The following is a 20,183-nucleotide window of genomic DNA, read 5'->3' as shown; positions in this document are numbered from 1 at the left end:
ATTGACCCAAAGTACAATTTATTATCCTCGTCAATTTTATTTTGAACCATGATATACTACTATGATGAACCAATCAACCTTCAATATATTTTGGTTCATTCTTGTTTTATAGTCTACATTACATTATTTAGATAACAACATAAAGTGAGAATTACTAAAGTAGACAAAGTAGCTACTGTTCAGTCTGTAGTTTGTACGTAGATACCTGGTGGGCATGAACACCGCCTCGATCAATAAGTGTGGTAAGGCTTGGATTGGCTGCAGATGGCTGTTCTCACGCCTCCTGCCTCCTAAAACCCCCTTTGTGTTTCGCACAGAGATTTGTCACTGAAAACGTCTTTTATTATTCACGAAACAACTTTTTTTACGGACGTATTTTGACTGTCAAAGGACTTTGACCGTCAAGATAATCCTCTCATAATAAACGGCATTATTATACAATATTTCTATTTTCTAAAGTAATAAGGTGCTTATTTTCCGGTATAACATATACATGTCAAACGCGTGGTAAGTACAGTGTGTTATGAGTAGGAACCAACCATTTCCATGTTGCTTGGAACACGAATAAATAGGAATCTTTATTCATATCAAATTTATAGGGGAGATAAAACAATAATACTTTATACTTTTTTCTATATTTATAGTAAATTTTGAATCCCTGTTTTACTATGAGCCCCGATGTCAAAGTAAAATTACCTTTTTAATTAGCAATAATGTTTGTGCAGAAATTGTGTATACGATCACTCCGTAACTTTCTTTTTAATAAAGATTTAAGCAGACGAGTTGGTCTATTTATCAAAAAAATAAAACGTTCCCTTTATAAGCTATGCACTTGTATGGATACGCATGTGTTGTTGCATTCAATACAAGGTGTTGTTATGAGGGACAAAAGTACACCAAGTATCATCCATCGACTGCTCAGACCTTCAATAGTCTAAACTTTGTGCATACTGAATCGCTGTATCGTGTTCTTAATTTTAAAAGTGTAGATGACACAGCAAGGCATCATCATCATCATCATCGAATCGAATGGTAAGTCCGGTAGGAAAAGTAAAGAAAAAACTGAAAATATTAATCAATATTTTATTGAAAAAATATCTAATCTAATATACTATATCTACTGTAACCAATATTTGTTCAACTTTTTATTACCGATCCTTCATAATTTATACTTTGTTTGTACATGTACATAACACAAATTCTTCAAGCCATATTGGCTTCAAAATTTTAATTATCAATAAGCAGCCAGATTAGGAACAAAATATTCATTACATACATATTTAATTTTAATACACTCTAATTTCTGAATATTAAATAATTTATATAGAGTCTTGACCATTTATATTATAAAAAAAAAAAAAAAACTAAATAAAGGCACATGAGTAAGTGTAGGTAATAATGGTCGTTATACATGTATTATTGCTGCATAGATATAATTACGTAACTTTAACGTAATTTCCTATCTAGTTATATTCACTAGGGCGGGGTTTGTTGCAATTCACAGCAATTTGAATAATCGTGAATTGGGACAAATCCTATTACAGTTGGCCAATCCCAGCCACTGATCTGGCGTTGGTCTAAGAGGAGAGCGCATCTGTCGTGTAGATCCCTTAGGCAAGACCAAATGACTATCCTGCCCGAGGTTGCCGTCTGCTATTGGTCTGGTTCCTTCAGAAACAAATATAACAGAAACATTTGGACAAACTCCCTTCTCCTAGGTATTCCATTTCCTTATCATAATATCCAATCCTACTCTCTTTTGCCTTCCTACTCCGCATCCCCTGTAATTCTCCGTGGACAGGAATTACGATCCTTCCCGTCATTAATCGAATCCCAATCCAAATCTCCCCTCCTGTTTTCTATTCCTATGTCCACCCGCGTGTTTGAGTCGTGCGTGAAGACCCGTAGGGGGGGATGAAGGGAACTTGGTGGTTAAGACAATAGGCGCCGGCGGTTGATGCGTCCTGGAGGCAACACACCACTTTGGCTCGGATTTCCACTTAACACGGGAGGTTTAAGTCTAGCCAGCTGCGATCAATCGGCTGTGGTGTACGGTATTCCGACACCGGGCGAGCATAATGAAAGGAGGGGGTCGGCAGGCGGCGACACTTGTGGAACGTCGGTGTCTGTCTGTCTCGCTGGTAACACCTGGAGGTGTTCTATATCGCTGTAATAGCCCTGATGCTACGATAGCATCCCAATTATTGCGGGCTCCGTGGAGGGTGGGGAATTACGGTGACGAACATTTTTAACGCGCTTTTTATGGATTTAACCAAAAAATTAAGCAACCCAAGTCAGACCACTAAGGGAGGATACAATGTCTCGAAAGATACAAAGGCACCTAGCACCCAATTAGGGGCCGGAATGAAGAAGATGGGACCAGTGAGGGCGGGGGATTGTGGTTACCATAAGGTCACCACTACGTCCACCATCATCAGTGGTAAACAAGAAGGTAGGGTGGTCTCAAATCAGGCTGGACGACCTGCGCAACCTAGCGGTGTACCGGGGATCTCTGATATGCGACCCTCTGGGACGCAACTGGTTAGAACTGGACCTGCACAGGGGGCAAAGGAAGACCAAAGTCAGAACGAGGGCCAAAGTAGGAAAAGGCTCAGCGGCTGCAAGCGACGCCAGAAAGCACTGTTGCGAAAGCAACAGGGGCAGGAGGAAGCTGTAGTAAGTGAGAAAGTGAAGCGGGCTAGAGAGGTCAGCAACCTTAGCGAGGGGATGGTCAGTGCCAAAAAGCCTAAGACTCAAGGGTCTTATACCGGGGCACTGAACTCCATAAAACTGGCAATCGTTGCTGAAAATTTTCCGGCACGCACTTTGGGGGAGGAGGAATACGGGTTGATCCAAGGAGTACTTTGGGACAAAATGGAAGAAACACCGGATACCCAGTGGTAAATATGGTGGGAATGACGTATGGGGCCATCAACGTAATGTGTAATGGGGAGACCTCGGCGCATTGGCTTCGTGCTCTTGATGGGTTGACTGTCAAGGATACTAAGCTGAGAGTGCTGGATGTGAAGGATCTTCCAAAGCTAGTTAAGATGGCGTGGAAGTACCAGAACATCGGCTGCTTTGAGGTGCTTATCTTCAAGGTCTTGGAGGACCTGGAGAAACCGAAGGAGGAGGATGCGGGTGCGGGCTGTACAACTCATTCTAATGTGGGGGGTACATCGCAAAAAGAAGGAGAGGGGGCTGGAATAGGTCCAGAACCGTCGATGGTTGGGCAGGCTACTACCAGCAAGGAGACAGCCGTGCCACTGGAGGAAAGGGAGTCGGTGGTGTCTCCAGGGACGGAAGAAGGAACTTCTTCTATCCTGGGAGATGCCATGGATTTCCTTGAGTTAGGGATAACCTCGTCGTTGGGAAATATTTTACACACTACTGTAAAGCTGCTACGGCCCTTCTGGCTAAAGAATTAAAAAGTAACAAATACGACATTGCTTTAATTTAGGAACCGTACTTGTATAGGGAACAAATTAAAGGTATATTTGGACTTAGGGGAACAATCTTCTTTAAATTTGCCACTATATGAGGACATGCATTTATATCAGAGATGGTATAAATTCAATGCCCTTATATAACTTATATTACAGGGATTTAACAGCAGTTAAAATTGTAATGGGGGAGGTGAAAGGAAGTCTATAGCAGTAGCGGGTTTTGCTTACCTACCATATGAAGAAAAGGATCCAGTATCACTACAGCTACAGGATCTTGTGGAATATAGCAGCAGGCAGAGGATAGAACTCTTTGTAGGCTGCGATGCAAATGCACATAATGTTGTCTGGGGAAACTAGGACACCAACAGTAGAGGAGTAGACCTTCTGGACTATGTGGTAAGTTCAGCTTTACAAATTATTAATACAGGAAACAAACCAACTTTTCAAAATGCTAATAGAGCTGAGGTAATCGACTTGACGATGGCATACAATAAAGCATGTAAAAGCATTAGTAGATGGCATGTGTCTGATGAGATAACACTATCCGACCACAATTACATATGTTTTAGGTATAATACAGGAAATAAGGTAGAAAGGGTACATAGGAAGAACCCAAGAAATACTAATAGGACCCTATATAGGAAAGACCTAAAAGAAGATTTAGGCACTCCGAAATGTAAGCTAAATTCAGTAATAGATATTGAATTTGAAGCTAATCGACTGACGGAGGTACTAGCAAATGCGTGGTATGGTAACTGCTCGGAAACTTGTGTTCTGGTAAAAAAAGATACCCTGGTGGTTGTACGAAGTATCCCAATTAAGGGTAATGACGTGGAAAGCCTTTAATGAGGCGAAACGCAGTAAAAACTTTAATGAATATCATAGGCTCCTAACTAGCTACAACAAAGCAGTGAGGAAAGCAAAGAGAGAAGCGTGGAGGAGACATTGCGAAAATGTAAGTAACCTACCGGAAGGAATGAGGTTAACTAAAGCAATATCTACCACCAAGGCAATTCCATTAACATCTATTAGGAATGCTAACCGAATGCCAACGGAATCAGGAAAGGACACTTTACATGTAATGCTAAGCACCCACTTACCAGATTCGAGGCTCATAGTAGATTATGCGGATGACCCAATCAGTGAAGGAGAACAACAAAGAAAAACTTTCAAATTTGATTGGAATATTGCAAAAAAGGTGGTGACCGAAGAGAGAGTTAAATGGGAAAAGGAACTTTTGAACCTTTTAAGTCAACACTTGATGTGCGACTGTGATTCGTTAGCGAGTATACGCATGAATCTACTGGGAACGGCTTATCCAGAGCCAGGGGACAACAGATATCTTAAACCGCGGGATATCGTTAAGGTAACACATAGGTATAAGGCAGGGGAAAGCACAAAAGATCCCGATGGGTCGACGTGCAACGGCTTAGCTGACCCCATATGCGATTATAAGATTAAGAATATTTTATTAACAAAGAAAAGGCAATTAAAAAGATAAAGTGAATGGGGCAAAAATAACCAAGAAAACGAACTAGGGTAAAACAATCCATATTCTCGATCAGTACGATGGAAGGTATAATGTTAAGGCATGTCGTCTTGACATTATTTCATTAATTTCCAAAATACAGCCTATACAAATTTCTCGAATACTTGCTGTAATGGTTAAAATATGACATTTTTATAACAACCGGAATACTCTCACAGAAATTAATGTTATCTATTTAACGAAAATCAATAATAAAAAAAGACATTTATGATGTGAACCCAGAGCATGGTAATTCAATTAAAATACAATTATTACAATAAAGAGATATTATTTTTACTATAAACAGCGATCCCCTGGTACCAACATTATAATTAAGAATGATTTATTTAAGAGTTCTAGTTTTTGATAAAGTTATCTTTAAGTTATCGTTAAGCTAAAGTTATTTTAGAGATATAAACACTCAAATTTGAAAAATCAATTAAGAAATATTATGGTGTTCGTAAAAGTTCATAATCATATTTAAACACTGAAAACTAGAAGGTTTTAAACAAACATATCTTTTAATTCTCTTGTTAAATATTATATAATCTTCATATGACCTTTTCCTAAATGTTGAAAATTCTTATATAAAAAAAATATGAAGTTCAAATGGATTATAATAAACAAGTTTAGTATGTAGAGTGTTGGCAACATACAATGTTATTAAAAGGAAATAACCATACTATTTTACTATTTCATAAGATTATTTACTTTGATTTCACGGTCATTCTCATACTTATACTAGCCTTGTCATTTTAATTAATAGTATTTTAATCTACAAATTTTTTAAGATTGTTTTATGTGGATTGAAAATATTATAAGCTACGCCTTCATCAGACACACTTCTCAAATTTAAATCAGTCACAACACACACTGCTAGATTTATTATATACAGTTAGTTGTAATGATTATATAAAGTCGAGAGCCAATAACAGTAAACACGAAACATAACGACTTGCTCCAAAAATCAAAATCAAAATTTAAATGTTACATACAAGCTAGATCGATGATATAAGAACGGGGTTTGTATGAAAGGTTCAGATATTGAGACTTGAAAAGTTATGCAGTGTCATATTCCCTACCATCGACTTGGTACACTCATTACAATTAATCTGTATACACACTTACGTTAAATTTGTTCAAGTACTATATGAGAGTAGTAAGTATTAGGATGACAAACCGTAAATAACTAACCTAATTTATGTTTTTTGGCATAAAACAAATAGTGACTAATATTTATTACCACCAAATACCTGTTCCTTGAGGCGGTGCGCAAACATGAACACACTACAGGTCATCATCAAGAAATAACGTACAAACTTGAGTATGTACACAGTGGAATGCACTCCTTTTTCATTTTAATCATATTTGAGTGGAGATATTATATTTGAAACGGTGGGAAAAAAGAAATTAGCTAATAATAGTAATATAGTGTGGCAGTAATACATATTTAATATAAATAAACTGTATGAAAATGAAATTGGAACTTGTTTCCCAGCAAACAGTGTCCCATTATATACTACATATAACCATTATTCAATGTGAGGTAACTGTAGTGTATTTGCATTTGTGCAGCACTCAAGTGATAGGTATACACACATGCGCATATATACTTTATATATGTGTATAATCTACACAGTAGTGGGAAACCTTATATGGTAATTAAGTTATAACAGCCTTCCTCACGACCACGTTTATTGGCAAAAAGCTTTACAAGGCTCTCTAAATACAAACGTCTACAGAAATCAACTACATCACTTTCATTCAAAAACTATTTCCTAAGATAATAAACAAATAAGACTACTAAAGAAAAAATTTAATAAAACATGATTATTGCAAAGGATAGATATAGTTAGGCATGTAAAGAAAACTTATTACAAATTAATGGAAATATAAAAATTGTAACACTAATGTCAATATTACTTATAGAATATGTCCAATTGGGGGGAAAAGGGATTGTTAGTAATGGAGACTGAGAATCCCATTGCTAGCAATATACCCAACCAGGTCGACCTCCTCGCGGTTCTCCCTGGAAACTATCATGGTTAATTCCTGACGAATTCATCATGATGGGCTAACTGGCCTGTTTTCATTCTCATCTATCACCCTTCACTGGTGCTCCGCCAGCGTATCCTGTTAGCGCAGGCGGGGTTACCATACCATTTTTACCCATCAAAAATATGTCCAATTATAAATCAATATATGTATTTTGTTGTTGGATTAATGACAACTTAATTAAATGGAAAATAGTAATGTGTTTATTTAAAATATCATAGATTGCCACATATATCATAGCCCCAATCATAGTCACTTACTCAAAATTGTTAAATTACATTATAACAACAATAGATACAAATTTGTGATGATATGAAATAAATGTTTGTTTCAGTGCATTGAAACCAATTATGTACTAGTGTAATATTTGCTTATGTACTAATAAATTTATATTGTATACATGTATACATATATATGTGTTATCAGTAATAAACAGTACTATAATTATTATAAATCACGCACCCCTAATTATGTCCCCAATCAAGTAATATATTTGCAAAAAATACAAATTAAATGTTTGTTTTGGCTAATTATATACTATTAATCAACAATTATATCTTTAAAATTTCAATCAATCGTATAGTAAGTATATTTGTGTGCCTTCAAGTTAACAATTATCAACATCGAGTGGGCCGGCCAGCACTGCGCGTGAGTGGTGACTCATTACGCACCTAATGTTTGTATAACAAAACTGCAATTAGAACTGATTTTGCGAAGTGTATTGTTTAAATTTGATATTTTTGTTTCGATTATGGATAAATGTTTGGCATGCAATATCGCTGTTAAGACAGGCGAGATGATTCGTTGCGACACCTGTCAAGGAGCTTATCATTATGTGTCTAAAAACACTTATATGACTTTAATCAACAGCAGCAAAAATTGGAAATGTCCTACTTGTCTAAATGTTACGAAGCGAAAGGATAGTAATACGAATACCCCTATACGTAGGCTGCATGCGCTTGATGATTTGGTTGTCTTGTGATGAAATAATAAACCAGAGTGTCTGTGCGTCTGAATGCCCGGATTCCGAATCTATTACACTGAATCAGTTTAGTACTTTATTGGATTCTAAATTAAATAAATTGAAAAAGGAATTTTTTGCTGAGATTAAGGTGGCTGTAAAAATGGAAGTTAACTAGGCCCTTGCCTCTTTAAAGGAGAAATTTACTTCTACTGCCGACCTTTTGAATCAGAGGCAGAATCAAATGAATTCGCATTTGTCTTTGATAGATGATAAAATTCTGAATTTGAATGAATGAACGCATGGAATTCAATTGGATATTCGATATCTAGATCGTCGACTAAAATCAAATGAAAAGGTATCACGCAGTATGAATATAGAAATCCAAGCTATACTAGAAAAACGAAAAGAGAATGTTATCAATATATTTAAAAAGTTATGCGACAAAATAGGTCATTCGATAATGGACTCGGATATCCATCCTTGTCGCTGCATTAATTCAATTCAATTCAATTATTTATTGAATTGAACAAATTGTTAATGAGTCTGATAGACCGCACAACTTGTTGGTAACCTTGCCTTCATCGCGCCATCATGACACTATCTTGTCGGCAGTTAGAAGGTACAATAATGCTAATCCTGCTGATTCATTGAGAAATTCATCTCATTTAGGAGTTGTTGGCGAGAAAGTTAAGATATATGTAGTAGAATATATATCACCTGAGTGCAAGAGTTTGCATGCTGCGGCAAGAAAAGCAGCAAAAGAAAAATCATACGCTTTTGTTTGGTTTAAATTTCATGAAGTTTATGTGAAAAGACAAAACGTCACCTGCTATTTTAATGCGCACTGTTGATAATCTATCTAAACTAACTTAATTATTTTTATTTTCTTCTCTTCTGTTTATATTTAAAAGATGTTAATTTATTATCAGAACGTTAACCGATTCAGGTCTAAAACTACCGAGTTTCATCTGAATGTACTGAATAATGAGTTTGATATTATATGTTTAACTGAGATAAATCTTAAGTGTGTGTAATAAGGAACCATTTGATGAGCGTTATTATATTTTTCGTAGAGATCGTAGCGATTGCGTTGCTTCTAGGAAATCTGAAGATGGTGGTGTTCTAATAGCAATAAAAAAGTCTTTGAGTGTTATTCGTAGACCTACGTGGGACAGCCTTTTTGAAGATATGTGGCTGACAGCAGGCAAGCATCTGCCTTTTAATATTTGTGTGTGCTATTTACCTCCTGATATAACTTTGGATATTATATATAACGTTATTCTCTTCTTTGAACACTCTCAAAATATTATATTTTAAAAAGGTCATAATGAGTTGTTTTTGTTGTTAGGTGACTTTAACATACCTAATATATCGTGGCGGAAAACAGATTCCTGTTTAGGTCTTGAACCTTACAATGCAATACATTCCCGATCATCTATCCTAATGGAAACCATGACACTTTGAAATTTATCTCAATTTAATCATTTATTAAACGCTAATGGCAGGGTGCTAGACTTAGTGCTTTTAAAATAATAATAGTAATATTAATGTATATAGCACCGATCCTTTAAGCAAATTAGATATACATCATCCTGCTTTTGTTGTAGATATTGAATCTATTACTCTACCTTTAACTGTGAAATATAACCCTGGCTCTTTTAAAACTACTGAAAATGTGACTATAATTAAAGTCGCTTTAAAATCAGTAGATTGTAATGATATTCTTTATGGTTTGGATATTAACAGTGCTGTTAATAAATTTTACTGTAAACTAAGAGAGATAATTAGTGTGCATACTCTAAAGTGTAAGTCTAAGTCAAAAAAAACTATCCTGAATGGTTCATCTGCCTTTGATCAAATATCTTAATAAGAAACTAAAATACCATCGACAATTCAAAAAGTATAAGAACCCCAGAGAACATTTGTTCTACTCCGTAGTAGAAGCAAAAAATGATTGAAGAATCCTACAAGTCTTTTATTCTATCTATAGAGGATGGCTTAAAAGATAATAATAAGATGTTTTGGAGATATGTGAACTGTAAAAAGTCGAGTAATTACATTTCACAATCGATGTCACACAAATCTAATGTCGCATTTGATGTGCAGGCAATTTGTGAATTGTTTTCTGAGTACTTTAAATCAGTATATGAACAGCCGTTTGATAGTAGCAACAACTTTAATAATGTAAATTTGTCACTATTTGCGAGATACATGTTAGCCGCGAAAATATATTAAAAGCTTGATTCAAATAAGGGCGCTGGTCCTGACGATGTGCCTGCTAGGTTTATAAAGACATGCGCAGATAAGTTAAGTGATCCATTGGAAATATTATTAAATAAGTCTCTTAGCTCAGGTTGCTTTCCTGATTGTTGGAAGATCAGTTTTATTATTCTTATTTATAAATCTGGCGACGAAACTAATTGCGAAAATTATCGTCCCATCAGTATACTTTCTTGTATAGCGAAATTGTTTGAATCTCTCATATATCCCTTTCTTTTTAACCATCTTAAACTACATATTACCCAGTTTCAACAAGGTTTTGTATCAGGTCGTTCTATAGTTAGTAATCTTCTTGTGTATAAGTCCCATATATGTGATGCTTTTAATAAACGGCTTCAGGTCGATTCTATATACACAGATTTTTCAAAAGCTTTTGATAAGGTCAACCATTCATTACTTATTAAAAAATTGTCTGCATATGGCATTCATGGTAACTTATTGCGATAGATTGAGTCTTACATCAGCAGACGGAGTCAGATGGTTGCCATTAGGGGTTTCATTTCTTCTCCAATTACAATAACCTATGGTGTACCACAAGGTTCACATTTAGGCTCACTGTTCTTTGTTGTCTTTATCAATGACTTAGTCAATCACATCAATAGTGTTTATTATACGCTGACGATTTGAAAATGTTTCATTTTATCACCTATCAGCTACAACAAGATATTGACACTATACGTTAGTGCTGTATAAAGAATCATATGTTTCTGAATGTAAGCAAGTGTTTCGTTATTTCATTTTCTTCTGGGAATCCCAACCATTTGTTTAGTTATAGTATCGGCAACCACATACTTGAACGTAAAGATATTGCCAAGGATCTAAAAGTTTTGTTTGACCCAAAGTTGACATTTCGATCTCATTATCAATATATGATAAATAGATGTAACCAACTAACCAAGTAATTTAAAAATCCCCATAGTCTGTGTTTTCTATATTCTGCATTGGTTCGCCCTATAGTTGAATATGCATCAATGGTTTAGTCTCCTTACTATAAGGTACATCAAGATAATCTCGAGAAAGCACAAAAAAGATTTCTAAAAATAATATCCTATAGGTATGGATTTAAAAGAAAGCTTAGAGAATATGAAAATAGATTAAAATATTTCAAACTATTATCTTTAACTAAAAAAAGTAAAATAATGGAATTACTGTACTTATATCAGATTGTAAACTCAATTGTGGATTGTCCCCAACTTTTAGAATCAATTAATATTAATACGAATGGCCAAATTCTTCTTCAACGTACTTTTACCGTGCCTCTTTATAGAAATAATATTTTTTACAATAACACTATAGCGAATATGTGTAGATCATATAATGACGCTCATCAAAATGACCTTGATATATTTAGACTCGGTTATAATCAATATCGTAGTCAATTGTATAAAATTATTTTAATAATATAATATTTAGAAGATTCTTAATTTGTTTTGTTTTGTTTTTTATTTAACTTTCTTTTTTATGTTTAATTTTTATCACTAAAAATTGTAACCGAATGGCTTTGTTACAGTCGCATTTATTATTGGATCATGCTGTGTGCATATGTTGTGGTAAGTTTACCTGAACGATATATTAATGTACTTGCATGTTATAGTTAAATTTGTATTTGTAAACTTCTGTGATGTACGTCAAATAAATAATATATATATGTATATCCCCATAGACTAATCTAATGTATTTTTCATGAATTATTGCAAATAACGTGCAATCAACTGTTAAGGGCAATTATTTTTAAGTAATGCAACCTCTTTATTGGTTTTGTATGAAACATTGTTTTGACAGTTTATGTAAAATAAAAATAATATTCAAATTGTCTAATATGGAAAAAAAAATGCAAACTGATTGATATGCAGATTTTTATTTAAAATATACAAAAATACGTTTAGAGCATATACCTCAACGTTGAAATAATTATCTACTTGTGAAAATGATTATGTTTCTCATTTATAGCTGCGATATAATATATCGTCATAGTCGTAGAACACTGACGGATAACACACATTTTAATTATCTTTATATGTAATCTTTGTCAGATCCGTCAGTATTCTACGACTATGACGATATTAGAAATAATATAATCAACAAAAATAAATTTTCTACATAAAAAAAAAATTAACAAATAACAGCGAAGTGAGACTATCCACTCTTTTTCTTTCTTTAGACTAGACTAAGGAAAAAATCTTATTTAAAGGAAATATTTTGGCATAAATCTAACTACTGGAAATATCAAACAATAGCATGGATGTCGTATTATAATTATTATAAATAATTATACATATATTAATTATACATATATAGACATCCTCAAAGGCACCCCTTCATATATTGCCACTTAATGGTTTTTTATTAGAAATATAACATGATTTAATAATAGAATTCAATGCATAATTTGCGTTATATAACAATTGAGATAAATGCTGTAGGAATATAATTTTTCTGCAAAGAAAAAAATTTCCTCTTATAGCTATTTGTGCGCGATCGGCAATATATGAATAATGCTTATATATATATATATATATATATATAAATATTTACAATATAAATATTTATATAAATATGATTAATAGTAATATGTAAGGAAAGTTGAAAAGCCTAACAGAAGATTACAAATATATACTTTCTTTAGTGAAATTTTAATTACAATAGACATAAGCAATAAAATAGAAAAGATATCTTTAACATTCCATGATATAAATTAGAATGATGTTTGAGCAGTTACTGTGATTTAGGGCGATTTACTTTAATTAAAGATAATATTATTGGCTTGTATACTACAGTCCAAGGTAAGAATAATAAAAATCCAGAAAAATAGAGAGAGGAGTACACAGTGAACCACTTTGAATACACTTTAACGTCGAATGGAACCAAACTCCATCCCATGTAAATTAAAGCGTAAAGTTTAAGTATAATAAACACCAACCATTTAACGATAATATTCGAACTCCATTTCTGATATATTACAGTTTTCTTAATTATAGGCTCCAATTCTTTTTCCATGTATATTATAATGAATTCGTTAAAGAAGGTCACATAATAACCTGACCTAATGCCATGCCATAGGGCCAAGAATAATAAAGTAAAAAATTGGCTGAGGTGTCTGTTACCCAAGAACTTGAGACGCTTGTAAACATACTCTGCTGCAAAATAATTCGTGTTGCAATTGAAGCTGTCAATGTAATGTTGGAATTTTGTCGCACACTCGAACTGTAGTAGCTTTATGTTGTTGCATCCATCCCACTTGGATTTCGAAATGCCATCCACTATCATTTCTGAGCCGTTATATGACAGACCAAATCTGATGCACGAAGCTAAAACAAAGTATGGTTATCATATAAAATATGTAGTGTGTGAGTACAAAACAATATTATGATTCACAAAAAAGTCGATTACAATCGAATCGAATCAATATTGTTAAGTAATATGTTTTTTTATATAATTTTTTGCTCGCGTAGGCGTGAATTTCAGAAGTAGGAAAACTAATGAAATAGATTAAAACATATACCGAATTTTAAGTTAGCTCTTCAGGTATACAACTTCGAAAACTGCATTCAATTTGGTTCAGTAGATTTTATCTGATGTTGGAAAAAACATATAGACAAACAAAATGACAAAAATATTGTTTTGGCTTCTATTGCTCTTATTCAATTTTATTATTTATTTTTAATATTTCCTATGTGCAGACATCTTCTATTTACAATTATATTATGTAAAATGAAAAAGTTATGCATATTATATGTACAATGCTTTTAACCTTTGTACATGTTTAGTTATACCCAAGCAAGGTTAATGTAGTCGGTATACATGAGACATAATTTAAAAATAATTGTAACTGTAATACCTTCCGTGAGCAGCCAGCATGATACATATTTGTATAGAGCAAAATGGCCCCACAATCCACAGTACAAGTGGCGATATAATACGGAAAGTCCCGAAAATTCATCGGAGAGCATATACTTCATACTGAATACACCACCTGGAAACAAAGAATGTGACGAATTAACATAACATTACAACTGAATAGTTGTATGGCACGTTATATTGAAGACACCTTCACATTTGAACTTATAGGCAAACTGAATTCCTTGAATATGTGAATAACATTCATTTCTCGTCGATTTCGTATAGTCTTTTTTCCAATAGCCATATTTTGTCTTATCTTTTATATGTATGTTAAACTATTAAATACTAATAAACGTCACAGATAACGAATTAGAAATATTTAAAATAATGATATATACAGACAGATAAGCGTCTGTACGCACAGTATGTAGTTACAGAAAAAAATACGGTTGGTTTAAAAAAGAATATATTAATAAAATAGAAAATGAAGACAGAAGAAATAGTCGGTTATGATGTTCCAAATTTGAGTGGCTTATTTCAAAATTTGTAAAACATTTTTTTTTTATTACTTATGAGCTTCACGCTACACTTATAGTAACATGAAACCAAAGGTCATAAGTTTTAAACTGGATGACACCAAGTAACTCTCGGTTGATGAGAAATGTCGTTAACAATATAAATTACTCCATTAGAGTGTAAAAATTCAATATACTGGGAAAAATATGATCATGTTGGATAAAATTATATTAAACAAATGTTTATGACAATTATGTCCAGAGTATACTTTTAACTTATTACTTAATAGGTGCATATTAAGATCCCTGGATTCATTTCTTAAATTTTTAATTCCTCTTACATTCCAGAATATAATCTATGGTTATAGGTGAATGGTTTCATGATGCAGGATTGGTATTAAAACCAATTAAAACACAACTTTTGATCATATAATCACCCTATGTAAAATTTCGTCCACTATATAAACCTATCATTGCTCACAACCACAAGTGTCTACAGATAACTACTGGAAGGAACTTTTGCAGCTGCCCGGCTATAACGGTCAAGGACAGCCAAACATATCTTGGATTAACTATAGACAGTAAGTTTAATTAAACACATCGAAAAAATTTGTATCAAATTAAGACAATTTTTAGCTAATATAATCATCCTTAGACACCGAATTCCCTTTAATGTATAATCGATGCTGTATAATTCATTGGTTGAATCTTATGTTCAATATGGGTTGTCAAGTTATGGCCGCATTTATAAAACATATTTAAATGATATTTTTAAACTTCAACGTAGAATTTTAAGAACTATTGTATCTCCCAAAATTAAGATGCAGTATTATGACGATGATACTGGTCTTTTTCGACATTGCAATATTTTACCTGTACATCTACAATTTAAATACACATTTCTTAAAGAAAACTTTTTTAATAAAAAATATTGGAATGAAATTAATCATGCTATATATACGAGGGCGGTCGCACGAAAACAACTTTGTACCAATAGCGCTTGCGTAAACAACTGTTATGGTAAGCGTACCGCTGTCTATCTAGACTTTATTCCTCGTCTTATTATCGAACTACCCACCGAAGTACGGGATAATATTACTATTAGCAACATCAAATGTAAATTAAAACGATACTTCTTGCATGATTTTAATACAAATTAAACAGTTTTAATATAATTAGTAATAATATAAACCTACGTGGTTACTGAATGCTAATGTAACATAATTTCTATAACTCTGTATTTTTGTGACAATAAATAAAAAAAAAGGTACTTTCAATATTTCTGTAACTGAAGTTTCATAAATAAAAAGTAAATATTTACTAGTTATTTGATTAGAATTATTTTGTTTAATTTACCAAGTATAATTTGTCAACACTCAAAGATTGACCACCATTATTACTACTAGAAGTTTCACAACCTTCCATACCATTCCAAACCGTGAAATTTGGGTACCGAACGGTATACTAAAGTAAAAAGTAAAGTAAATTATTTGTAAGTATTTACCTCCAATCTGAAAGGCGATCATATAAATTATTCCTTGAATGAGTCTGTAGAATCCTTGCCTTTCATAAGCTCTGGCCTCTGAATTCAGTGGGAATTTATCAGAAATAAAGTCCTTATATCGGCGGAATGAAAATATAGGTCCAACCAAGAAACAAGCAGGGAAATAAAGAAATCCAATCAGTTCTAAAAATGTTGGTGCTTCTGGCAAGGCTGTCTTTTTATTGTTATCTGACAACTTTTCGCCTTTTATCATCAACTGTCCATCCCATAGATCGTAAGACAATGCTATCAGCTTCAGAGTTAACACACAGTGGGGCATTGTCCACGTTATATCATATTCTTCTGATTCAGTGACCACATATCCAACCAGTAGATAGGTCATGTTGAAAACAAAAGAAACTAAAGCATTCATTTTCCCTGGACCTAGGAGCTTTGTCGATAAGTATATTACAATTGCTGGGATTAAATTATGATACATAGAAGCACCGAAATTATAAAAAGCAATGTCTACGCCAGTTATTATGAAATATATGTTTCTGTATTGCTTGTGCATTCTCACATACTTATGATAAATTATGGCTAATGGGTAACCCATTAAAATGGATACAAGTAATTTCAGTGCTGGCTCTGTGGCGCCAATCATAGATGCAATATATGGCACTGGGCTGCACCCTATCCAGCCTAGGGTGGCAAGAAGTAAGCCCAACATTGCTGATAAATCTGCAAATAAATTTTTAAATATTCATAAACAATACAAATATTCTTAATGGTTAATTTTTCAGCATTTAAATGACCTGAAAGGATGGTAAAAAAACTTTTTTTTTCATTATTCTTGATTAAAAATTATATTGATAGTATCTAATCAATCATACATAGATAATTTTTAAAAGAATTGTAATTTGAAGAAGAAGGCAAGAGACAATCAAACTTATTCTTTGAAAATAACAATGCACAAGAGCTGCCATGTTCATTATAGTGTATCTTATTATATCTATGCTGTTGTTCATGTCTAAGTGATAATTCTTATCAGGTTTATATTGCTAACCATCCTAGGGAGGTGTATTAGTATAAAACAATGTCTCAGTTATGGTTTCGGGTGCGACTTCACATTTTCTAAACATTTTTATTTATGAATATAACCCTATAGGTACCAATAACTCTTGTACATAAAAACACTGTTTATTACCTCTTGGCACTACAATAACTCAACCAAAACTTACAAAATTTAACACACACTATTTAGGATTTCAAAAGGAACACAAAACTTATTATCACAGCCCAGGAATATATCCCACTCATGCAGTCAAAAGGATGGTAACATATTTAGATATGAAGTATATTTATAAAATAATTAGGGTAATGATCATTTACTATGTGTGTATTAGAGATAAATAATGTATGTGTATTGCATACTTATCTATGCAGCATATAAAGGAATAGGTAATTGTATATGAAATAGATAAACTAAGAATAGCAAATAATTTATTTTTATTTCCTAGCAGTAAATAAAGTGATGGCAAATAAAGCAAAAAGTATAACTGTATAATATAGACATATTTTTTTTATAATATGATAGCTTTCCCAATTTTACTTTTTATAATGTCACCTCTCACCGCTTTAATTTTTTTATTGATAATACAATGCACACTCCATATAAGCAACTGATTTAAACCAATTTCATGAGAATAAAAACAGGCCAATTAGCCCATCATGATGAATTCATTATGATGGGCTTACTGGCATTCATTCCGTTTTCAACCATAAAAAAAAGTGGGTACCCTCATATTTAACTAATTATTTAAGTTATAAAATACTTAATCAAAAATAGGACAACTTATCAAGTTTTATTTGGAATCATAGGTTAAATCTTGCTGACTTTAAACTCGTATACTGTTATCAAATAAACTGGTGGAATTCGCTTTCCAGAAAATAATACTTTATGCAACATAGTTATCTTACTTAACAAATAAGTATTTATCCATAAAAAAGACCTAACTTTATTTTCAGTAATAGATCACTTACCTTAAATTTTGAATATGACCTTCAGGACTAAATCTTTGAGAAAAATTATTTAAGTACAAAAAATTCACGATGCTTCTAAGACGAAAGTGACTGCAGAATAAAATAAATCGAACAAAAATGATATCTCAAATGAGTGAGTGAATGTCTGTAAGAACGAATGAATGAATAGGAATGATTATTAAATTCAATGTTACCAACCGTACTGTCTTAACAGTAAATTTGCTGTTTTCACACTGATGTCTCTGTTTTCTGTTTCATTCCTAATTTTCATAATTCCAGATATTATCGACTTTTGGAAGCATGTACATGAATTAAAAAATGGAAACGAATCTCAAATATTTCCCATATTGTGTGAATTAGTGAAAAAACTTTTGTGCCTACCACATAGCAGCGCCACCGCGGAAAGCTTATTTTCAGCTATAAATATTATGAAAACCAAATTACGCAACAAAATATCGACTATTAAAGAAGTATTACACACTCTAAACCCAAAATAACCGATTGCTACTCATTTGAAGCCACGGAAAAGCACATGAATAAATTTAACAAAAATATGTATGATTTTAAAAAAGAAAATGAATATTATTGAAGATGAGGTAATTGAGAATGAACGTGGAAAATAATTTTATTTTGTTTTTTTTTTTTATTATATTATGATTATTAATATAACAATGTATGTGAGTCCTAGTAACAAAGAACATTTGTTATTGTTTTAGTTATATGAATAAAGTATGAAATCTAACTTTTTTTACTTTACTATTGTTTTTTACTTTTTTGGGATTGGCAACACTGATTAGATTCTATAGTTTGGAATGAATGACGAGCGAATATCCATGTTTTTTTAATGGACGATAATGAAATGGTAACCCCGCCTGCACTGTCGGTATACACTGGCAGGGCAGCAGTGAGGAATGATAAAAGAGTATGAAAGCAAGTCAGCCCATCGTGACGAATGTAAAAAGTATTAATCACAATGGTTTCCAGGGGGAACCGCGCGGAGGTCGACCTGACAGGGCTTGTTAGCAATGGGGCTATTAGTCCACATTACTAACAATCCCTTTCCTCCCGGATATCCATGTTTGATTTATTAGACCTGTGTCAAACTCATATTAAGCCGCTTGAGTCAAGCGATGTAATTTAAGCACAGACAAATTCTGTAAACATTGCATGCATTCTGCGTGGGTTACCAAGCAGTATTTGATTATATTATCATTATTGACAATCAAAGCTCTTACCTATAACAGCACTATACGACTACTGCGATACCAGTTAGGGAACGATTGACAAAAATAGTATCACGCTTTATTAAATACAACTCTCTAAATAAAATTGAAAAGATACTCTGTATGGTAGGTGAATGTTCACATAGTAAGTAATCACTACGTTATAAGAGTTGGCACTGGCCTTATCAACGGCACTTGAGGAAAAAAAAAATTTACTGCACGTTACCTTTTTAAAGCAATAATGCAATAAGAATTATAAAAACAAGAAACTTAAATGAATATCCATAATGTATTAATATTGATGTGTGTGTATAGTAGTACTATCTATGCCTTCATCCAATATATCGATATCGACAGTTGTCATAAAAAATCTATCTAATTCATAACACAAAATTTTCAAATTTTACGAAAATCATGGCTAATAAAACAAGTACTAATACTTGTTTTATTAGCCATGATTATAGTTTAGATTAGATAAGTTCTTATACTATATTATCTCTATGCAAATTATCTTTGGAGCATTAAACAGTATAAAAAAAAAGTATTGCGCAGAGTCAAATAGTTACTGAAAAAAATACGTATTCAATTCTAGAGAATATATACATAGAATATTATGCATATAAGAGCAATAGCTTTATTTATAGTTAGTACATTATTTCAAATACATATAACTATTGTCATCATTTCAACCATTATTTGTGCACTGCTGGACATAGGCCTCTCTTAGAGACTACCACAAGGAAAGGTCTTGAGACACCTGTATCCGCTGACTCCCTGCAAAGTATTTCAAGTTGTCACTTCATCTA

General features: G+C 33.0%; 1 protein-coding gene and 1 long non-coding RNA gene across 4 annotated transcripts; one reads left to right on the top strand and one right to left on the bottom strand.

Moving 5' to 3' along the window:
• Nucleotides 1-358: 358 nt before the first annotated feature.
• Nucleotides 359-19,036, top strand: LOC128201039 (uncharacterized). 2 transcript variants are annotated; one of them, XR_008253039.1, is made up of 3 exons: nt 359-507; nt 11,784-11,823; nt 18,434-19,036. It is a non-coding gene; the product is annotated as an uncharacterized LOC128201039 (long non-coding RNA). The 2 variants fall into 2 exon arrangements; XR_008253038.1 differs by lacking the exon at nt 359-507 and adding an exon at nt 3,754-3,842.
• Nucleotides 12,116-19,541, bottom strand: LOC113518874 (lysophospholipid acyltransferase 5). 2 transcript variants are annotated; one of them, XM_026903908.3, is made up of 4 exons: nt 19,390-19,541; nt 16,133-16,852; nt 14,112-14,246; nt 12,116-13,581 (listed from the first exon to the last, which is right to left on the bottom strand). In XM_026903908.3, exons 2-4 carry the CDS (start codon nt 16,839-16,841, stop codon nt 12,989-12,991), a joined length of 1,437 nt encoding a protein of 478 aa, XP_026759709.1. In that variant the 5' UTR covers nt 16,842-16,852; nt 19,390-19,541; the 3' UTR covers nt 12,116-12,988. The 2 variants fall into 2 exon arrangements, with proteins under 2 accessions (XP_026759709.1, XP_026759701.1); XM_026903900.3 differs by lacking the exon at nt 19,390-19,541 and adding an exon at nt 18,155-18,312.
• Between the last annotated feature and the right edge of the window lie 642 nt (nt 19,542-20,183).

Source organism: Galleria mellonella, unplaced genomic scaffold, assembly GCF_026898425.1.
Source record: "Galleria mellonella isolate WM207_F2 unplaced genomic scaffold, CSIRO_AGI_GalMel_v1 utg33, whole genome shotgun sequence".
Taxonomy (NCBI): Eukaryota; Metazoa; Arthropoda; class Insecta; order Lepidoptera; family Pyralidae; genus Galleria; species Galleria mellonella.
This window is presented reverse-complemented; position numbering and strand designations above follow the sequence as displayed.

Bases quoted from the DNA above. Each gene is read 5' to 3' on its own strand.
- LOC113518874 (XM_026903908.3), bottom strand. From the start codon at position 16,841: ATGTTGGGCTTACTTCTTGCCACCCTAGGCTGGATAGGGTGCAGCCCA. The intron at 14,247-16,132 runs GTAAATACTTAC...CTTTGTTTCCAG, and splicing joins GATCGCCTTTCAGATTGGAG to GTGGTGTATTCAGTATGAAG. The intron at 13,582-14,111 runs GTATTACAGTTA...ACTTTGTTTTAG, and splicing joins ATGCTGGCTGCTCACGGAAG to CTTCGTGCATCAGATTTGGT.